This window comes from Centrocercus urophasianus, unplaced genomic scaffold, assembly GCF_019232065.1.
Source record: "Centrocercus urophasianus isolate 14NV4802_14NV808 unplaced genomic scaffold, USGS_Curo_1.0 seq_16, whole genome shotgun sequence".
In the NCBI taxonomy this organism is placed as follows: Eukaryota; Metazoa; Chordata; class Aves; order Galliformes; family Phasianidae; genus Centrocercus; species Centrocercus urophasianus.
In genome coordinates this window covers 30,480,507-30,503,373 of record NW_024884711.1, presented here as the reverse complement: position 1 = coordinate 30,503,373, position 22,867 = coordinate 30,480,507, and the positions used below count along the sequence as shown (strand labels likewise).

Genomic DNA, 22,867 nt, shown 5'->3' with positions numbered 1-22,867 from the left:
AGAAGGACCAAATGGAGCTCACATTTCAGGGTGAAGGCCAGGTTTCATGCCCTTGCAAATGTCTCCGCTTTAAACAAGAGCACTACCACACAAAAATGAATTAAGGTCAGCTACGCACTGATCACATTGCAAACAGTAATAACACAGCATTCATACTGGCTTTCAGTTTCAGAGCTCTTCTGAACACTCACACAACGCTCTGGGACACACCGAGGAGGAGGAGGAAGCCCCCCATGTGCCAGACCCAAACAAATGAGGGTGGTGCTCTCCTGGACGCAGGATAGAGAAGCAGAGCAGAATCAATGCCTCCCTCATCCCTGTAGGTGCAAGCTGTATAAACGGACAGCCTTATCTATCTTTCAGCTCCATCTCTCTGCTTGTGACAGTAGGCAAGGAGCCTGGTCTCTCCGAACCCTGCCCATCGCAGGTGGGCAGGCCTATACACAAAGGCACATACACAAAGGCCTATGCCTCTGTGGGGATCAGTCCCACAAAACCCACATTAGTGAGCAGAGGGTCTGCCAGTGACCTGCTCCCCTCAGCCACTAACGATGCTTTACAGGGGCAAGCCTCTCGAGAGCGAAGACAGAAATCCTAACAATTACAACTCAATTAATTATGATTATCAATTGTGCTTGTAAAAGAGTATGCACGTGTATACACAAACATCAGAACAGACCTTAAATGGGTGATGTTCTTTCAAATTTTATACACTGCTTGAGTCATAAAAAAAACAACCCAGCTTCCCTCAACTCTGTAAACTCCCTTCCCTCTTTGTTCATATTCACTCTTGTATATCCATCATTTTTGACCCTCTACCGATTTCCATTGCTGGGGCTCATTTTCTGTGACTTGAGAACCTGAAATTATACTATATATCTTTGTAGCTCATTGAACTTACCAGCATTTATTTTAATTTAGTAAGGAAACATTTGGCTGGGTGTGACCAAATAAATACTGTGTCTAAAGCAACACAAATATACTTTGCACAAGGCTATAAACCTGTCTCAGAGCTCTAATGATATTGCAAGTCAATGAAGCTTCAGTGTTCTCATTAACATGATTCCATCAGACCTCTATGCTGCATATTATTAATTTTCAACAATAGACGGTAATATAATTATAGCACTGTGGGGCAACAAAAGCTGAATCCTGGTAATAGACCAACGTTTTAGATTGATAATGGCTTTAACACCGACCTAATAGTTAAAGGTGAACATGCACAGTGGACATCAGACCTAATTATAAACAAGACAACAGGGAAAAAATGCATCACCAGCCTGTAGCTACGGAGACGAAACTTTCCACAGGGAGCAAAAGGCACAGATCTTGTCATGGGGTCAGGAGGAGTTTTGTCACCTATTTTGTCACAAAAATAATCAAGAGCTTTGATTTAGAGAAAGATATTATCACAATTTTTCCCTACCTTTAGTTGGCTTTGTGATCAAAGGAGCAAAGTACCTGTCCTTTAACTCAATTTGGGGGTAGGAATTAGCATTAGAAACAAGCATATTTTTATGGAGAAAAAGTAAGCCATCAAAATCTCTTTTGAAATCCATTGGGATGATGCCATTAGATGATGCCACACTCACACTGTTCCTCTCCACAGCCTGCTGATGCATCACAGGGAACACAACCAGTTTCTGCAACAGACAGCAGATGTGATGGTTCTCAGCACTGCGCTGAGCACTGAGCTCACCTTGTGGCCGGACCTCTGAGCAGGAGGGAACGTGAAAACCTAAGACATGTTCAACTTCTGTAAGAGCAACTTCTTGTGAAAGCCAACACAGCACAATTTTTTGGTTTAAAAGGCATTCTACTCACCAAAATTTGCTTTGGAATTGCTTGTATTTTCTAAATCAGTCTTTTGTGCAGTATCTAGAAATACAGTACAGCAGTAATAACGTAATTAGTATTTTCACTAGCTAAATTATAGAGCTGACTGCAGAATGTAGCATAGTAATATCAATATTAACAGTTCAGCATTATACAAAATGACATCAATAGTTTTAGTACAGTCATGAGAGACATTGTAATTTCCTCCTTCTCTGAGATTCCTTCAGTTTGTGTCAGGTAAGGAAACTCACAGAATCCACTGATTTTTAGTTCGACTCAAACTCTACAATTAGCATCTCAAAAGTATCTTAGGTAAATTTTTGAAGGTTCTTGAACAATATAATTAATATTGTGTTCAGAAAGGAATATGGCATTTAAGTCCTGCTGCACCAACCTCTTACGTGAGCGCAGTATTTCCAGCACTTATGCAAATTAACACGTTATACTCCACAGCTGAAGACAACGTGCAGGGAGATGTAATGCCAGGACCATTAAAGCAGTCTTATGGCAGGTCAAGAAGTGCAAGTGCAAGCTTTGCAGTCTAGTGCTACTCTGCATTTCTGTTCTATCCCGGTCACATACTGAGATCTAAAATTCTAGCAACCAAAGTAGTGGACTCTGAGCAGGAAGACACTGAGGCAAGCATACTTTTGGACTTCTCGCAGTAAAGGACTGCAGTCAGCCACCTCCGGCATGCCCAGAAATCAGGGAACTCCAGCTTACACCAGAAGCTATGGACAACGCCACGGCATCCTCCATGCCTAAAGCTCCCTTCTGACCAAGTTATTCACAACCCACAACACCAAATCAAGAATACTGAGAATATTCACACACACCATCAGCTTCCTTAATTACACTAACTTTATGCTTTACTTTGTAAAAGGAGATTCACTTGTTCTTTCACCGGTTCCATTCAGCTCCTTCAGCATTTTGTTCGTTTGTTTGTTAAGGTGCAGCTCTACAGCAGAGTGATCACTTCAGATGAGACAAAACAATGGCTTAGTAAATCCCTCTGGAAATGCAGAACATATTATGTGCATAACAGTTGAACTCCTTGAATTTCCCCTTCGCAGATCCTCTTGGTTTCCAGTCATTCAGATAAAGAATGGAGCTTTTGTAGGCCAGTTAATCCACCCACTGAATGAAATATAGTCAAGTTTTACACATCCACATGTTCTTTTGAGGCTGTAGTTTACATCTGTAGATGTAATAATAGATAAAGTAATGTAGACAAAAATCATAGCTTGGGCCCCCAGAGAAGACCTTTAAAGACTGAGGTTCAAAAGTCCCCATGCTGCAGTCAAAGCAACTGGCAAAATGATTTAAGGGCTGTCTCTGCTTACATTTACTTCTGCCAAAGCACTAGCTTAATTTTCTTTGTGTGTCTTAATAAGCTACCTCTGCAGAGAGACTCTTACTTAAAATCTTTGTGTGTCTCTAAGCTCAGAAGGAGAAATTTCGGCACTGCTGAGTGGTATGCTGAGACAAACGCCCAGAGGTGGTGTCAGGCTCAGCTGCAAAATGAGTCTGTTCTTCATTTTCTTTAACATCACAGTCACAGACTAGCATGAAAACAGCATTTACACAACAAATTAAAATGCAAATCTACATTTTATTCTATGAAATTGAGACGAATGGTACACACTTGAAGCTTGCCAGAGTAGCAATTACACACATTAATATAGTTTTAGATGATGACTTAAGACAAACAGGAGGATAGAACAGAATCACTGTACATCAGAACCTGTGAAACACTCCAAGAAAAAAAAAAAAAAAGCAACTCTTGCTCTAGTAAAGAAAGCCTAAACCACAAATTAGTGATAATTCTGCAGGAAAGGCCTCAATCTGCCTTATGCAGATGTGTACTGCCTGGGAAGCCTCCAGCCCCAGGTGTACTACCATGCACGGAAGCAGCCTGCCAGCAAAGGAGAGCTGAGGGCTTCTCCAAAGAGGGATCTTGGCTCGGCCAGGGCCGAATGGGATGTGGCATCACCAGAGAGGGAGACCTGCGACAAAAGGCCTTACAGCTCCTCTGGCCTGGGACAGAACTGCATAACTGGCGTAAAGAGGGATTCATGCTAGGTCTGATTGAGACTGTGCACTGCACAGTCAGACTGCTTTGAAGGTTTGCCTTTTGCAATCATTTCCATTGTCAGGAATCAGAAAAAAATGTGAGAAGACTGTGGACAAAGGGTTTAGGCACTGAAATTTAACCCAGTGGAATCATTATGGTGTAACATATTTGTCAGGGAACTGATGCCTCTATGCTCTTTCCACAAAAAACACACCCATTAGCATCGTGTGCTGTGCACGTGCACCCAAACATCTGATGCAGCTATGGGTACACATCTGAATGCCGACCCGCCCTCCCAGCTGCACTGCATTCAGCCTTCTGCAGTATTTCTCCCCTGCTAGGGAAAACAAAGCCATCAGATCCTTCAGGATTCTCTGGAAGTCCTTGCATGACATTTTCTTTCAAAGAATGTTTAAGATTTGATTTTTAAATATCCATAACGCATTTAAGAAAATTCATTGAGTGTTACAACAATCTTCTTAATATACCTAATGATTTTTTTCCCACCAGTGTCATAACATTATTAATGTCAAAATATGAATACCGAAAAGGAAAAGGTTAGTCAGTTCCAAAGCTGTTCACTCTGATGCAGGCTAAGGCAAGAACCCAGCTGGTGTGGTTTATATATCAGCAGTCATGACACCAACAGTTTCCATCTCAGTTATGCTCTGTACAGCCAGCTATTGAGCAGCCACAAACTCCTCAAACTAGTCCGAGAGCACCAAGTGCCTCACACCAGGAGCACAGCCCTCTGTAGAAGTAAACCTTAGCAGAAGATAGCCCACCAGTGTTTCTGTGAACCAACGAAAAATATGCTGACAAGAACATGGTAATTCGGAACTTGGCAAGGAAGACTCACTCTAAATCATTTCCAACTGCATTAAGATTTTGCTCCTGTTTTACAAGTAACAGAAGATGCTATCCCTGTTTTATAAACTCATTCAGCTAATATGTTTAAGAAAGTAGACAAGTTTCTCCTGCAGGGGTTTTCAAGTATTGTATTTCCTTGCAGCTGCCAGAATTTCGACATCCCACCCCAGAAACACTGCATACTACTCCCTGGGAAAGAAAAAGAAAAGAAGAAAAGCAAACAAACAAACAAAAAAACCTGCTGCGTACTTGGAAGAGGAAAATGGCTAGAAGAACAAAAAATGATGAATGACAATTACCTATTACTTGGTGAATACTGTAGGGTTGTATGCTGTTCCCTGTTGTTACAGTACGCAGCAAAGTAGAATGTAGAAAGTCTTTTTACTCTACCTAAGAGGGCAAAAGTATTTTCAGGATGTTGTATACAACAGAGCTCATATCTACAATAATCTCCATGCCAACATGATTTGCAAGTTCAAGACTAAGTTCCAAATGTGTTTCAACCCACCTCTGCAGTAGCTTCATCTTTTGAAGAGAAAGTACTGAGCAGTCTTAGTCCCACCACTCAATTCAGTGAGACTCAAATATCCTCAGTTTTCCTCTGGATGTGCTCAAAACTTTGCTAATAGCATTCCTGAAGTCAAACAATTTTCCTCTTCCTGAGAGGCCCAGGTACTGCCGACCCAAATGGGGCAGAACCTCAGAGTCCTTGCTCTCCTTTTGTACCTGTGGGAAGTCTGAGTTCACTCTATCCTTTCCGATAGGAACAATGACACATAAGCACACCAAATAATGTATTGCTGCTTCCCTCCACAGCAAATCTTGCCTTAATTAGGAGGAACTTTGCAGATGTACTATTTAGCATGCCAGGATCATGACACTATTGTAGCATGCAGAATACAGCCCTTTTATCATCATCAGATCTGATTACTTCTCTTTTTAGCAGCTACTAATGTGTTTGGGGATGCAAAAATCACATCACTTTCCGAAAGGTAGTGGTGGGAAAAAAAAATCTCAGCATAGAATGAATTCTATAATTAGAAAAGGCAGAGGGGATATCGTTTTCCTCCCCCTCATCAAGCTTGGGAAGCTCTAAACAATATGCAAAGACAAAAGGGGGAAAATTGATAAAGTGCTGAGAAGGATAAAATTTGAATGAGATAATAACAAACCTTTCTTGTGGAAGGAAAAGGAAATGACTGATTCTAAAAAAGCCTCTGTGATAAATCAACACCCTCGCATGAAATTCCACTGATATATGCTGCAGCGTCTGGTCATAACGTTAGAGAAAAACAAATAGGAACAAAAACTTAGCAACATTTCTATAAAGAACAAAACACAGCTTGTTGGAAATACTGAGGTCTTGCTGTGGTTCAAACAGTAGAAGTAGATTTCAGAACCTAACAAGAGTTTCAGCAGCTGTATTTGTATTACAGTCATAAAAGCGTAAACGTGAAATACAGCTCTAATAAAAATTGAAGTTTATAAAACTGGTTGGTAATTTTCCACCCGTTCCAGAAGCATCTCAGAATATCCAGGGGAATAATACCTGAAAGAGAAACATATTGTTTGTGCATTAGACTACAAAGCATGTTCTGTGCCAAGTAATGAAACTATTCATATTTCTATCGATCAGGAAAAAGTCGTGGCATTAAATAGTGGTCAAGGAATTTTACAGTTATTCTCTGACAGCGCTGTAAGAGCTTGCTTTTCAACTTACGGAATCATTTATACTTGGAAGTCAGGTTTTCAAAAAATATTTGGCTTCTTTTAGGGCGTATAGGTAAGTGACTAGTTTTTGGACAGTTCAGCAGCCATAAGCATTGCTGTTTCTGGGAAGTGTAGATGTTAACTTCTGTTGAAATGATGGCCTTTAATAACACGGCATGAGTTTACACAGAACCATAGGCTGACAGACAGCAACAGTCTACCGCTGTTTGTGAAACATAACCACACACACCAAAGCCAATGTGAAGTCTACATCACTTCAAGAGGCATTATGGAATAACAACAACAAAAAAAATCACAATGACTTTCTGTCTGTTACAGAGATTATCCAGCAAGTTCTCATGAAAGAAGAATGCTGTGGTGCCATTACTGTCCTGCTGTCACTCAGTTTTCCACAATGGCCAACTACATGCCTCCTAGTATGCAAGGATCATCAAAGCAGCATTTAGTTCTTGTTTTCCAGGTTAAGAATATGTGAAAATTATTACTATGTTACTCTACAAACATAAATCACAGTACATTTCTTGTTTTGCAGACATGTTAAATTGCCACCTCTGAACCCTGGAAGCTTTAACTACAAGGACAAAGGAACGTTTCCATGTACTATATGCCTAAAATGTACTTAAGTGAAAAAACTCCAACGCATTCACATTAAACAAAAATCCATTTAACTTGCTGACTTCCTGGCTGATTCTGTACAATGAAACTTATTAAAATTTTAAAAGAACTCAAATTAGTTCTCCAACCGTACAGGTAACTTGTCAGTGTGCTGTTATCATATACGGGCTGCAAACAGCTTGAAATAATAGGACTCCAAAACAACCCCAGAGCTGATGTCTATTGTAGCAGCTGTGGCTTGGGCAGCAGAAACCACCATCCATTAGCATCAAGATGCACGCAAGAGATGTTGGAAAGGCCCTTTTCTTTGTTATGTCGCAGTCTACGCGAGTAATTTTGTTTCATTTACACAAAAATAAAATAGTTGGACAAGGGAACATTGATTATATCCAGAGACGTATAAACATCCTCTTTCACTCCGAAGTATCAGTAGCTGTAGAATAAAGTTCCTTTATGATTTCACTTTTACCCATTTGATAGCTACTGGCTTTTCCTCATGGAGACAACAGGGCTCCGTTTTGCATGACTGTAGCTACTACTAGCTAAAGATCTCCTTTGCTGTAATTAAAATTGATGATGCAGATTTTCAGAGCCTGTAGAGGGAGTGCATGAGTACGACATCCTTTTGATGTGTTGATGGAGTGAAGGACTGGTGAATGGATATCTAGAATCTAGGGGGGTATTTACCTCCTTATTACAATTTAGGATAGTGACATTTTGACTGTAAGCTATTTAATAGTGTTTCTGTATTCATTAAGGGCAAAGTTCAACTTGGTGCAGACAGCTGGTGTATGGTCCTTTTATATTTCACTTAAGCCTCATGATGAGGCTGGGGGAGGAAGGGCAGCTGTGGACAGAGCAACTGTAGGAGAACCTCTGGACCCTCTGTACATCAGACAAAGTTTCAAAGGAGCATCTGAATATTCTAGTATTTAGCCAGGCTCTTTGGGAAGTTAAGGGTGTAAGCAAAAATTCACTGATATCTGAGAAACCAAACATAAGTTCCTAAGATAAACTAAACTTGCCATAGGTATTTATATCTCTGAGTGACTGTGCTGAAGCCTCAGAGTTTGGCTGGGTAGTGCAGGACTGACTCTTCTTCCCCATTTCCTGCACCAGCCTCATTATTTGGGCTTTGTTTACAGACAAAGAAACCTAATTCCAAAACCAATCAGAAAATAGAAAGTGCTCAGAAGTATATCTCTAACATTTGTGCATACCACTGGGACATTTAACCAAATGCTACACTGTTCTATTGAAAACTAAAATCATGTGGGAGTTCAATTAACATTTTAAATCCTCATTTTGTGCTGCTTCCATTACGAACATTTCATGTTATACATGTGCATTCTTTTTTAATTTTCCCTACCTTACTATTTCCTCTGGGTAGCAGTTGTTAATAGTGTTGATATACTCCTGAAGAAGTGACCCAGGTTCTGCTTTTATTTCTTGAACCTTTTTAAGCCCACCAGTTGTTACAAAGAGACGACGTGCTTTACTGTCATGTGGTAACACCTACATAGAGAAGTATATTAAAAATATGTACTCTATTAAAGCAACCTCTGTGCTACTAGCCTCAAATATTGCTAACTTGTTTTAATTCAGAGGACAGATAAAATGGAACACATTAGAGATACAACATCTGTAACGACTTCTGTATTTTAACACGGTTATACAGCAAGTATCATAAACCAGCCCTTTATTGTTAAAGCATAATTTAACATGTACTTTAATACATAACACAGATAAAAATAGCGAATTGAACATTTATCGTTACATAAATAATATTTCTTGAATTATCCCTACAGAGACAAGATGATTGTGGAGATTAAACAGATAATAAAAACAGAACACTAACATGGAATAACAACAGCATTTGTTCCACTTAAGCCAAGTTATTCGGGTCTTTTATGTCAATTCCCACAGTTTAATTGTAGAGCAGAATTTTATATCATTATAATGATCTAGTATAGATTATTGCGTGAAGACAATACTGAGAATTGTTGCAAGTGAACAATGCAGCCTCGAAGCATTACATGCTGCTATTAAATTCCTGGATATTAAAATCCTACAACACACTGTGTAGCCATGGAAGCCTTTTTACACACATATACACACAAAGCAAAAATGTGAAGTTTCTGCAGCCAAAGGGGATGAGAAGCAGAAACGATCAGACAATACATTCTGCGCTCCCTGAGTAATGCCAATATGCAGCTCCGTCCAGAGGACGAAAGAGAGGGAGGTGGGGGCTGGGCCAGGCGACGGAGAGCGACAGCATGTAGTCTGCAGGCCCACAGGGCTGCAGGAATAATAATTATTATTATTTTTAAAATAAATTATTAAAAAAAAAAAAAAAAGGATAATCCAAGATGTAAATGTCAGCAAAAACAGATAGGTTTAAAGCCAACTCTGAGAGCTACATACTATGGGGGCAAAAGATTTTTGTAAGCCTTCACACTGATGGGACAAATCAAGCCCATAAATTTGATTGTATGTCAGTGTAAAACATGAGCCTTGAAGGAGGAAGGGATTGCCTAAAAGACTGAAAGAAAATAAGGATGAGATTTCTGGCAGGCATACAGGCAAACAGCCTTCACTCCTCTGGTCCCTCTAAGCTGCAATAATCTCCAAAAAACTGGTAAGAAAAACACAAGGCTGAATAGACACTTCTCCCTGCTGTGTGCTGGGAACAACTGGGAACTCCGAAGTGGCTGTTTCCACGTTCCTCCTACAAGAACTGCCAAGGAACAACTAGCAAGGAGACAGGATCTGGCCCTTTCCCTGCCTTCTGCCTCCACACTGTGGTTCCCAGGCTGGATAAGACAGCAGAAAAGTCTCTTGGAAGAGGCTCTAAAGATAGACTACACCTCAGAGACCTAGTGTCTCCCTCTTCCCAGTCCAAACTGAGACAGCACAGAATTGCAAAGACCGTGGAAAGGGCAATACTAAAATGACACAGTCCAGCACCAAAAACACATAGCATCCCACCCTGAAGCACAGCTTGGAAATAAAGCTTTTACTGTGCTATAAATGAGCCAACAGAGCCAATGCATCTCAGGTTTAAAAATAGGAAATTCCTAAGTTATGGTATTGGAGAGAAAAAAGCTTTTAGTGCAAAGGACTTAATTTTAAATGTATACTTTAGAAGAACAAATGCTAGACAAGTACAGTTTGTTTAATACAGTGTAGAAGAAAAATTAAACAAAACACCAGCTGATATGAAGGGTACAAAACCGCTTCAACAGCAAACAGCATTCAAATGTATACACTGGGTAACCAATTACTACACATTCAACTCTTCAACAGTTCCAGTCAGCACACAGAAGCAAAGGCACTGGATTCTGACTAAATCTCCAGTACACATTACAAACAGTGGCACTTCCAGATCTTTGATAAAAGGAACTGATTGCTAATCAGAAGTGCTTTGCTTGGTCATTTCCAAAAAGATACACCTCACCAAGAGAATCTGGTATCCCCTGCTAACAGATTACATTGCACGGTATTGCACAAAAGAAAGGCCTACAGCTAAACAAGGCTTTCAATTGCTGGTGATCAAATCAGACACTGGAATTTTGATTATATTGCATTATATTGCAAATGTAATATTTTGATATTGCAATGAAATAGTTTGATTGCATTTTGATTAAACCGCATTTCTCTTTACACGTTGTGCTTAAATCAGTAACGTAATTAACAATAAGCAACTGAAAATTTTAATGGAGATAAGAATAGTGAGGCCTTCAGACTCTAATGTAAAACATCCAACTTAAGCCACTCCTGGACAGACAGCTTGCAGTTTGTCTAAAACAGATGTAACTGGGATTTACGTGATACTTTGGCTCAGTGAAAATATTCGCATGAGAGTTATTTTGCTTCATCTCAAGAGGCAAAGAAGAAAAAAACACCTTGCTTATAATTAACTGTTTTCCTACTGTCCTGGGATGAACTATAGAAGGTTCCAGATAAAACCATATCCATCTTTAACAGGCAACAAAGCACAATGCTCCAAACTGCTTCTACAGGGGAAGCTTGAGGATCCTGAGACAACAACTAAGACCTATATGAAGCATCTATATGCTTCATATTTGGAAGGATAACTTTCTTGATAAATGGAAAATGATTACTCATCAAGCAGAGCCTTTTCTTACCTTGCTAAACTGCCCAATAATGTGTTTCATAATGTTGGGAGGGGCATCGTGCAGCAATGGTTCAAGTGCTGGAAGATAAGTGCATTTCTGAAGGATGCTCTTTAAGGCTCTTTTAGTCTATTGAAATGCAAAACAAAATTTCTACAGTGAGACATCAATGAAAACAACAAGAATTCATGAAACATATCTCTGAAGTCTAAGCAAAAAAAGCAAATTGATCAGAATTCTCAAAGTGCATTTTTTAAATAAAAAATATTATATCCATCAAGTCACTTAATGAAGAATCAATTTTCTACTTAGATTTATTAAGCTTCAAAACCTATGGTGCATCATATTATTATTAAGTTATCTACGGTCAAAGTAATGGCAATTTGACTTTGGCTACAATGGAAGCATGAGTAGACCCTTTAAGAAAATTGAAGTACTTCAACATAATAAGAAAGCTAAATCAAAATACAGTTTAAAAGATTGTATTTTACAAGCGGCTTACTGGGAGAGCATGCTGGTGTGGGGTAGCAAAGTGCATTACCATCCAGGCAGAAAGGAACAGGGACAGTGAGAGTCAGTGCTGGCTACAAGAAGCAGTAACGGCCTCACTGGGTCAGATTCTAGGTACAGCTAATTTGGTCTTGATATTTTTGTGAGCACTGAAAACAGCAATACAGAAGTTGTCATCTTGTCTTACAGATCTGAGATTTGTTGTACTTTGGTGGACTGTAAAGAGGCACAGTACAACCTGGAAGAACGTATCCTGTCATATTATACTATTCAGTCAGTTCATTTACTGTCACCCAAAACTACCCTTTATCAAAGTCCAGCTTTACTAGCTCCAATGGAATTAAGGCCCTAAACAGGAACAGTCACATGTTTTCAAGAGAAGAGTACTTCGGGTACTTGTTACAGTTTTATTACAATAATAAAAATGTAAACAAATCTACTATGAGCTCTGTCACGCTTCATACAAGAGCCCATACTTGAGAAAAAAAGGTAGACAATTAGTCACTTGTAGGACATAACAGTATTTGTGAGTACACACAACTCTGATCTAAAGTAGGAAGAAAACGAAAGATTACACTGCTGTGGCTGTATCATATGATTGCATATGCACCATACACATACCCATGCATTAGGGCCAGTCAGTCCTAGTAAATGATACACAGCCTTCAGGCACAGGAAATCCATAACTTATTGAATATCAGTAAAAACACATACCATGTATAGTTTTTAAGCACTTAGATACGTGGTTACATTGAATATCTCATACTGCATATACTTTGAATATACTTGCTTTCAGCTGAAGATCTTCTGAACTGCGTGTGTCCATATACATAGAAAGCAGCGTGGCTAGCACATTTGTTACTGCTACTGCACGTGCATGCTCAGGAGTATGTCTGCCAATCTGTCCCAAGGCCCACGCAGCTGCTGCCTTAATATGATCTTCATGTTCTTCTAACAAACAGGTACACAGTGGTGGTATTCCCTGTAGCAGTAACCAAAAGCACTGCCTTTAAACTAATACAGACTGTTAGAAAATGTTTCTCTACTTACACTCTTCCTATAATATAAGCTAGAAGAGAAAGATTGCTATTTGTTGTCATGTCTTTACATCATCGTGACTAGCAAGAATTTTGAATAAATCTTTACAAATTTAGTTAAACAATGAGAGAAACAGATTCAATATTGTGTCCATTTAAGCTAACAGACTTTAAGGGATAAAAAGGAATGCATCACACAATTCAGGCTGTACTAAGACTAAAGTCTGCTTGAGTTGAGCAGTTCATGTTTGATGCATCCAATATCTTCCAAAAAAGGTTTAAATGCTTGATGCGAAGACATCAAGAGATGAAGAACACCTCACTCACTTCTAGCAGTTACTGAAGTTCTTGTGGATAAGGGGTCTCAATCTTTATCCCTTCTCCACAGAATTATGGAGCTGTTCAGTAGCCAGTATTTTACGTCCAGGATGCTTCAACAGATATCACCACTTCACAGTACTTTAGGTGGGTCAAGGCTACTAAATCTCTAACTATAAACACATTTTCTTCCATCCTCTGGATCTTCTATGGCCTCTTCTGCATCCCCTTTGTTTTTCTCAAGATCCTTCTCAAACACAGACAATGGAAAAATATGCACTTGCAATACAGATAGAATCACTACTTTTGTTCCAGCAGTGTTCCACCTTCTACTTCTTAACATAGCAAAGGACTCGAGTGCCTCTTTCCTCACAGTGCTGCAGCAGAAGACCACACTGAAGTGTCTGTCCAGTACAACCCACTAAGCCACTTTTTGATATTCATCTTTTCGAGCACTTAGTACAGCTATATGCAGCTATAACATCCTAGGTGTATAGCTTTCAAATGGTCCCAGTTTACCAAGCATTACCTTTTGCATTATGCATCTCTCAAAAAAGCTTGGTTTCCCCTAAAGGAAATATTTTTAAATGGGATTCAGATCTTCTGTGAATCATTTGTTAAAATACTTCATTTCAGATGTCTGCACAGATCCCTACAAAACCTTATTGCACTCTCATTCAGTTACAGTAGCAATCATTATTTTTCAGAAATTTAACACATAGGTGGTTTCTCTTGAAGATAAGCCTGGAGTCATCATGATTAAGAGTTTAAAAGCAGAAGCATACTATGCATCCCTTATAGGGGTGAGACATGGGCGTACCCACAAAAGGTGGATCTCCACAAAGAGCAAGCCAAAAGACCGTTTCTTCAGTCTTCAAATGCAGAAGAGCATTTCTTTTTTTTTATCACACCCACCCTCTCTGTGCACATATAGATGTTATGTTGTACAATTTTCATTTTTTAACTTGCAGGTCTACCAGCAAACACTTCCATTCCTCAGTTTTTATTGCTTGGTTGTCTCTATTCACATGGTAAACTTTAAACCGTAGAATGATTTGGGTTGGAAGGAATATTAAAGATAATCTAGCTCCAGTTCCCTATCATGGGCAGGTGCACTTGCTCAAAACCCCACACAACCTGGCCTTGAACACCTCCAGGAGTGGGGCATCCACAGCTGTGCCAGCACCTCACATCTTCTGAGAAAAGAATTTCTCTCAAATATCAAATCTAAATCTACTCTTTTAATTTAAAATCATTTCCACTTGTTTTATCACTGCACTCCTTGATAAAGATTCCCTCTCCAGCTTTCCTTTAGAACCCCTTTAAGTACTGGAAGGCCGCAATGAGATCTGCCCGAGCAATTCCAGCTCCCTCAGCCTGCCTTCACAGGAGAGGTGCTCCAGCCCTCTCAGCATCCTCATTGCCTCCTCTGAAGCTGCTCTAACAGGTCTGTATGTTCTTCATGCTGAAGGCTCTACAGCTGAACACAGTACTGCTGCCAGTGGAGTCTCATGAGAGTGGGAGAATCACCTCCCTCAACCCGCCCGCATGAAAACGGACCAACAGTGCTCAGTGAAATTACTTCCTCCTGTCATTAGCATCATTCACATTAGAATATTACCTCAGGCACTAATTTCATCTATTGCAAATATTGCAAATATCCCTACTACATCATCTTTCTATCCCAATGCCCAGCAGAATTTATTTAAACCTGAAAACATACAGCTTATCTCATTTGAAATATGACTTGCACAATTGAATCAAACTATGCTACATTTCAGAAACTGAAGTCTTTGCAAGTCTGAAGATTTCAGTTGCAAGATTATTCTAACAGTCATGCTAGTGCAATAAAGAATCTGCCATTAAACATTCTTGTTTCAGAAGGAGTTTTGATGTAGCCACAAATATTCATTTTAAGACGAAACAGGCCATAGAAATTCTCTGACTTACTTTTGTATTCATCCAATTGCAGCACAGAAAAATAATGTAGTAGAATACAAATAGTTGTTCAGAAATGCATCCAGGTCATTTTATAAAAGGTTCAGCTTGATAAGGACCAACTCTGATCAGGCTACCATATAACCTCAGACACTGCAGCAGCAATATTACAAGAAAGTGCATTAATCAACAGCAAGTATATAATTCTGTCACAAAACACATGCTCTGCCTATGTTAATTTGTATCTCTTTCTCAGAACACCACTGAAGAATTATAGGAAGAAGGCAAAGTGATAGCTAACCTTGGAGACAATAACTGCCATTGACAGGTTCTCTGAATGAGCTGCTACATAACCAAGCATCATGATGCCAGGCAGTCTGACAGTCCCTTTGCAGCTGCCAATACAATCAATCACAGCAGCAACTCCACCTGAATTTACTATAAACTGTGAAAGCTGTAAAGATAAACAGAACAGATTAGATACTGTGAAGTATCAACAAGCATAAAGCATCACATTATAAAAGTCCTTACATGTATTGCTCCTGACTTAGAAAATAAAACTGGGATAAGACTGACGTATCACACTGACTGTTAAGCACTGAGTGAAGCATGAAGTTCTCAGGAACTAACCTGTCTTGCTATCCTGGTTTTGATTCACTTTACTGCAAGGAAATCAGGATTCTGAATTTCTGATGTTGAAAATGTTGTTCCATGCTATGCAACCGCATTATTATACAAAACAACTTATACATTTACACCAAAGAACCATGCAAATGACAGCCAAATACACAGATGACCTTGAAGACACAACTACTAAGCCAGACGCTCTTTCATACTGTTGTACATTTGTTCTCCAAGCCAGCAACACATGTTCTGTGCAAGGAAAGAAGGAAAAGCTCACACCTCCTCTCACCTGTGTTCTATAGATAACCTCAGCAGCCTTTGTGATGTGCTAAAGCCTTTGTGATCCTCCTCCCCCACACCAAGGCGTGAATCCAAAGACAGCTGTCATGGTTGCCCAAAACCAACTTGGGCTACATCACTCTGTCAACACTGTATATCTAAAGGACACATCCAGGGAGCACACTTCATGAGCAGTGGACTTTTCTCCAGAATCTCCAATATAGCCTTGCTTATAAATGATAATCATGTCCATAGTCTGTGATGTTTGCTGTGTACATTAAGCTACGTGACATGTTTCATTCCAAATGATATTGCTTCTCACATCACTTAAGGGACAGCAGTAGAGAATGTACGGTATCAACAATGCATATAAATTAACATACTTCCATATTATGATTATTTCTTTCTACGTTGTTGGGTATACACCACATCTTTGCAAAGATTCTAAAGTAAAAGTAACACCTGCTCAAGAGTTGCAATAACATAAACAAAAGTTGAAGGCAGGTGGATTTCCAGTCCAGCTGATTTCTAATAGTATGAAATCCACTCTTACCTTTGAGCCTTTTATAAGGAGATGGCTTTATTTGTGACAGAGCCACAGGAAATGTAAAATTACTGCTTAGGAAAAAGCGTTCACATGGTAGCTAACTGCAGTCGGTGATGGCCAAGCTCTACATCTGGGCTCACGCATGTGCAGAGATGTACACTACTACTGCACAGACACAAGCAGGCTGCAAATCTCACGTTTAAACAATTCTCAGCTGTTAAGCTGGTATTACAATGGTTGTGTTCAGCACTAGTGCTGAAACAAATACATTGCTTGCATTTCTTTTCATACTCATTTTTAGAGTCTGTTAAATGTCTTTGTGATTTGACAGATTAATGTAGTTCTAATTATTTATTTTTTCTAGGCATTTTGCATTTGCTTTGCTGATTCTCACAACCCTTCTGTACCTGTTATTGGCAAAAAGACTGCAAATGCTGAGAATCAGATCAAAAGCTCAAGCTATCAGGAAAAAACTATCATCAGCTTAACAATAAATGAGGGGATTTTTGAGTTTCATTGTTGTTGGAAAAATAAAAGAAATGCGATACGAGCACTCCCTAAAAGATGTTTTCAGAGACACACACCTCTGTTATTGTCGCAACACGTTCGTGTCACCTATAAGCTGCTATCATGACTTCTGTGAGGCTTTACTTGTGGTATTTTTAATATCTGACACTGACAGTACTGTCAGCCTAAAACTCCCTTTCTGCACTGATATCTTATGGAATGAAATAGCCAGGTGCATTTTATGCGATTCCCAATTTTCCTAAGCCAATTCATATTCAATACACATCTCATAATATCAGCAAGCATTTCCATATTTTTCCAATGAATATGCCAAACAGCCATTTGCCCTCCCTTTCAAAAAGCAAATGACAGAATAATCCTGTATTTTATTTAAAGTGTAAAATCTAATGATATGACCTTGTATTTGCATTTTCAAGGTTTTACCTCAGGCGAATGCTTTGCTATCTCTCTAATTAAAGTTGCACCATTTTTCTTGACATATTCATCCGAGTCCTTCAGGCATGTGAGCACAACTGGGAAAATTTCTGCTTCAACCACCAACTCTGCAAGATCCACTGAATGCTTTGCTATTTGGCTTAGCGCTGACAGCACCTGACACTAGTAAATAAAAATTGTTATAAAATCAATAGTAGACAAACAGCCTGCAACATGCACTCCTCCTGCACACAAAAATCTATTGCATCAAGGAAAACAAAGAGGATAGAGAAAACAATTACAGCTACTTTACAATTCACTGAATCAATTCATGCACGAATATAATGGCTCGGAACGTTTGCTGGTTGCTGAATAAAAGTTTCTCTTTTGTTTCATGCCATTCAAACTTACTATGTCATAAAGAAGAAACATATATACACATATATAAATTAAAAAATTTAAACTATATTAAAATTCAGTGACATCTACAGAAAAGTATCTTTATTTGCCTACGTTTGGTGTGCCCGATCAATTATTTAAATCACTGTATCTATTTGTTTGAAGTGGCACTTTTATATTTTCTTTTGTTACTGTTAAACACGAAAATTACACTAAGAAAAAATCGTGACTTTTAGTCCATTAAACTTGTGAGAAATTCTTCAACAAGAACAATTCATATCGTATAGCACATTCTAAAATACAATAATACATTTAATATTAACTTATAGTATAATCCTAAGCACACAAAACCTTTTTTGTAACTGAATTGTGCAGATTTTCTCTATTAAAAATATTTGTTAGAGAAATTCAAAGGATGGGGTTTCATACATCAGATTGCATTCCTCACACGATACTTTATAATTAAAATAAATAAAACGCTGTTCATTGAAAGATTGATTTAACTGCTCCTCACTGGGTGGCAGTTTTTATCCAGCAGCTAAATCTGTGAACGTGTTCAGAACTCTGTCACTGCGTAGTTACCTTTTGCGAACGTTCAAAACAAGAGCTTTCTAAAGAAATATACACATCTGTGTCAATGATTCAGTATCAAGTAACGACTAGTAAAATGGAGATTAAAAATAATTTTTAAATGTACCTTCAGTTTAGCATCAGGGTTCAGGATCATCTGAGCTAAGAAAGCGATAGCTCCTGCATCCACTACTGTCTGTGCTAACTCTGGAGAATGCTTTGAAATATCGCTAAGAGTTGAAGCAGCAATCCTTTTCAAAGCAATTTCTGGCTCCTGGATACAGAGCACTAAAAGAGGAACGGCTCCTGCATCCACCACAGCTTGTGACAGTTCTGTAGGTCCAAGGAAAGTAATTAAGTGAGTATGGGTGACTGACCCTTGTGCAAGCCATTTTTCACCCTGACAGATACAGCAAAGGAAAAAGGGGAGGGTGTAGTTCACTGTCTCGACATCTGCATTTCAAATCAGCCCTCCTGGTTTCATAAACCATGTGGACCAATCCAAAACTGAAAAGAATGCAGGTCAATAGATGGACCCCCATTTACATGCACACATTTGAGGTAGATTAGGCTGAAATGGTTTGTTATTCTGTTTTCTTTTTCTTTTTTTTAAAGTAAGCAGATGTCAGCTGTTTAAACCCTGGCTATTCTACACTGATCAATAGGAAAGCATTTTATGCATGGCTAACAACAACACAGAAAGCCAAAGTACCAAAATTTTACCAACCACCTAATTAGAGAGCATTTTACCCTCTTTAAATGATAAGCAGATATTAGCATAGATCAAATGCCAAAAACAGAAATACAAAAAAACACACATAAAAGATTTATCTTACATAAAAGACTGGAAAAACAGAACCGACCAAAATGAGGTTTTGCAACCATACATGGGAAAATACAGAATTTATTCCTTAGTGACATCAAAATGTTATTGTAGACAATTGGATAAATGAGAAATATCATCACTGGGATATTGTGTGTCTGAGATTAGTACAGTATCCTTAACTAACTGCACCTTAAATAAGAAAAAAAAGAATCTGAGCACATGATTAGCTTACAGGGACAAAAATTACACCACTGGAAATTCATTAGCTCTTTCTATATATATGCAGCATTAAGCACAGTCCTAAAATAAGAATTACTGGATACCACAAGCAAAATGTGTTCTGTAACAAAGCTGTGCTGTTTCCAAATAGTGTGGAAAAGCAGTAAAAATCACGATGAATTCAATAGTCTATTAGGTCTTAGCTCAGTTTTGCTACATCTTATTATGCATATCCATTATTATCTTTAACATTTATCTTGACTTGCAGTACCATGGCAACATATAGCTGTTGTATTTCAAGACTCTAACTTAGCTTTTGATTTATAGTCCATCCATAAAGACATTTTCATACTAAGAAAAATATAGCATACTTCATTAAATATACATAGACTAATACAGTTCTTCATGAAATCTGTAAGTCATGTCATCATTAGGTTGTTAGCATCCAAGTAATATTCCTGACCAGATTTGTTTTCAATTAGTGAATTATAGTCACACACTCCAAGGCATGTGATAACTCAAATATTTACACCATACATTATTTCACATGATATCATATTTTAAGCAAAGTATAAACATCACCTCAGAAATTGTAAGTAATGCAGCGATTTTTTAAATAAACTAGTACAATATTAAACCTCCAAGTAACTTCTTGGCTGAAAGCATACAGTGTGCACCCTGCAAATAAACACATCATGTGATTGGAACAAAACCCTGCCTGATGGTCCTGCTGCAAGTTTACAGATTTGAGACGAAATGTACCTGCAGCATGTATGAAAACAGACTGGAGAACTAGCTAAACATTTCAAGGAGTATAAGCTGCATTCAACTTTCATGGAAAAAATAAACCTGTCTTTTTCTCCAAATTACATTTTGATACTGTATGCTGACAGAGAGAAATACATCGGGAACTACTGACCAAAGGTCTGGCTTAATTCATCAGACTGTGCCCAGTTACAGACTGCGTCTCAGAAGCAACTTCAGAGCAACCATCTCAACTGCCTGCAGTCTACTGATGAGATGCTAATATCACAGAAATTACGTCAAGAGGTACAGGACAGTTCTAGAAGAAGGTGTTTGTTTGATACCTTATGAGCTGAAATCAAGTAAGGAGGGAAAGAGCAATACCTTAAGGTCACAGCAATGCCCAGGTATGTAAAAGTAACCATAGAAGTAATTTTAAAAGAGCAAAGTCAATCTGATTCAATTAAGATCAGCTCTTGCTGTTAGAAGCTTGACATCATTTAAATACTGATGGTTACTGTTGGTCGTGGTTAATTAAGTGGTCCTCCTTCCAGTGGTGTTTGTAAAGCTCAAGGCTAATAACTTACCACACGTAGGGCTGCACCAGGTGTCAAGACAGCTGAATAGTAAGAAGACTGTCAGAAAACTGGGGAAGTTGAAGCAGGACAAAAGAAAATACGTATTCTCCCATCACTTCCCCCTGCCGACTCAGCCCAAAACTATGATACTAAGTACTAATGAGGCTATGATAATTGCAATTCTTTTTCTCAAAAAAGATGATTAATCTCCCAAGTTAGTGGAAAATCTTTAATTCAAACTGTGCAATAAGGATTTTAAAAACTTTGCTATCCAATTGCAGAATACAGATAGATATGGAGAAAAAAATAATGCTGAGAAAGAGTTAAAGGAGAAAATACAGTTTTCAGGAAGAAATTTTTAAAAACAAATATTCAGACAAAGAAATTAAAAGAGATGGAATAGAATAAATTACAGAAAGACTTAACACTCTTCCAAGAATGTGTTATGTGGGTAAAGACCAGACCAGCAGAAGGAGAAAGACAACAGGAAAAAAAAGAAAAGAAAAAAATGAATTTATGAATATCATTTAAATCAACAGAAGTTTAGGAAAAAGGCAAGGTCGGAATTGTAGCCTGAGACACAGACCAAAGAACTCACCCAGCTGTATGGTGATTAAGCAGGACTTTTCCTTGCATGAGAGTAAGCAGTGAGTGTGATTCTACATATAAGGAGAGACAACAGAGCTTGGACTCAACACTCACTACAAGTAAGATGCTTTTGTCCAGAAATATGGAGAGGATTTTAGCAGAGGGATATACTACAGACAGGAGGACAGACTGACACAGAGCTATGAGAAAAACTGATAAAGAAACCCATTGGAGTTTAAGATGTCACCATTTCAGCTAGAAGCTGTACTAGAGTTGTACTGATTTGTCTAAGTACAGAAGTGTTCACCAGGGACTGAAATTAATTCACAGTAACTTGAAGCCTAGTCATGAGTTTGCGTGATCAGGAAGAGTTGGAAGTGAACAAAGAGAAGTCAATAAACTCCTGACTACACACCCTCTGAAATCAATGGAGAGTCTTATAGGATTGATCTAAAACAAAAAATCCATACTAACATTAACAAATTAGCAGTAAGAGGAAGGGTTTTGAAAGAAAAAAAAAAAAAGTGAGGCAGAAAAATGAATAAGAGGAAGTGAATGTGATGGTAGTCCCCGGGGAGGAAAACCAATGTAGGAATATAGCAAGAAAGCAGCAGCAAAACCTTCTTTGCTTGGAAACAAATGTATGTTTCAGTCAAGAGCATGGTTCTCAAACAGACCCTGCTGTGGTGGCAGGTGTATCCACAGGAAACAACAGGTTTTGACTAACACAACCACCAATACTGTATTTTTCTGAATAACACGTGATTATGTGATGACCACATAGAAAGACTCTAATCCCCACAAGTAGTCCAAAAGGCTGCACTCCGAGATCACTAATTTATGCAGACCACTTCAACCACAGTGGTGAATATTTCACTGGAAATAGAGGGAAAAGCTCAAATCAGTGGGATGGTGGTTGTTAATTATGGGGCATACTTAGATCTTGGAATAAGACAAAGTTCCTACCAGACTGAAATCACTGAAGATGCGAGCAACGTTGTAGCTGACTCTGCTCTAAGCAGGGATCTTGACTAGAACCCTCCTGAGGGCCCCTCCAACCTGAACTACCCTATGATCCTAAGGCACCACGGCATGGTAGAAAATGAATTTAAATCCTCTCTCAGCAATATGCTTGAGTATAAATAGCATTGATTATTTTCATTTTACTATCAGTTCACCGTATGCTAAAGCAGGTACAAGCACTACTAAATTACATCTTTCATGCACTTCCGAAGGCAAAGAAAATGGGAAGCTAAGTTATATGCATTTCTTTCTAACAAGAATGTTGCATTCAAATTAATTGTACAAGTAAAATTTTATAAAATACTTTTCATGCACTTGATAGCATTTTGATATTATTTGAAACTCTGCACTTCTTTTCAAACACAAATATGCAGTAGCAGTAATGACCGACCAAGTTCAAGCATACACTGATCCACAAACTTTGGAGTAAAATCAGCATCTGAACACAGCTCAAGGGAATCTT

At 38.6% G+C, this 22,867-nt stretch overlaps 1 protein-coding gene across 3 annotated transcripts in view; it reads right to left on the bottom strand.

Annotated features, from left to right (window-relative positions):
- Positions 1-3,428: 3,428 nt before the first annotated feature.
- SPAG6 (sperm associated antigen 6) overlaps positions 3,429-22,867 on the bottom strand; it is a 35,494-nt gene continuing 16,055 nt past the window's right edge. For 2 of the 3 annotated variants that reach the window (XM_042817604.1, XM_042817605.1), the window contains 7 exons: positions 18,554-18,759; positions 17,467-17,640; positions 15,367-15,519; positions 12,563-12,754; positions 11,275-11,391; positions 8,496-8,641; positions 3,429-6,329 (listed from right to left, as the gene is read on the bottom strand). In XM_042817604.1, the coding sequence (XP_042673538.1) occupies positions 6,263-6,329; positions 8,496-8,641; positions 11,275-11,391; positions 12,563-12,754; positions 15,367-15,519; positions 17,467-17,640; positions 18,554-18,759 (1,055 nt within the window). In that variant the 3' untranslated portion in view covers positions 3,429-6,262. The remainder of the gene's footprint in view (positions 6,330-8,495; positions 8,642-11,274; positions 11,392-12,562; positions 12,755-15,366; positions 15,520-17,466; positions 17,641-18,553; positions 18,760-22,867) is intronic. The other variant, XM_042817606.1, reaches the window with a different exon arrangement.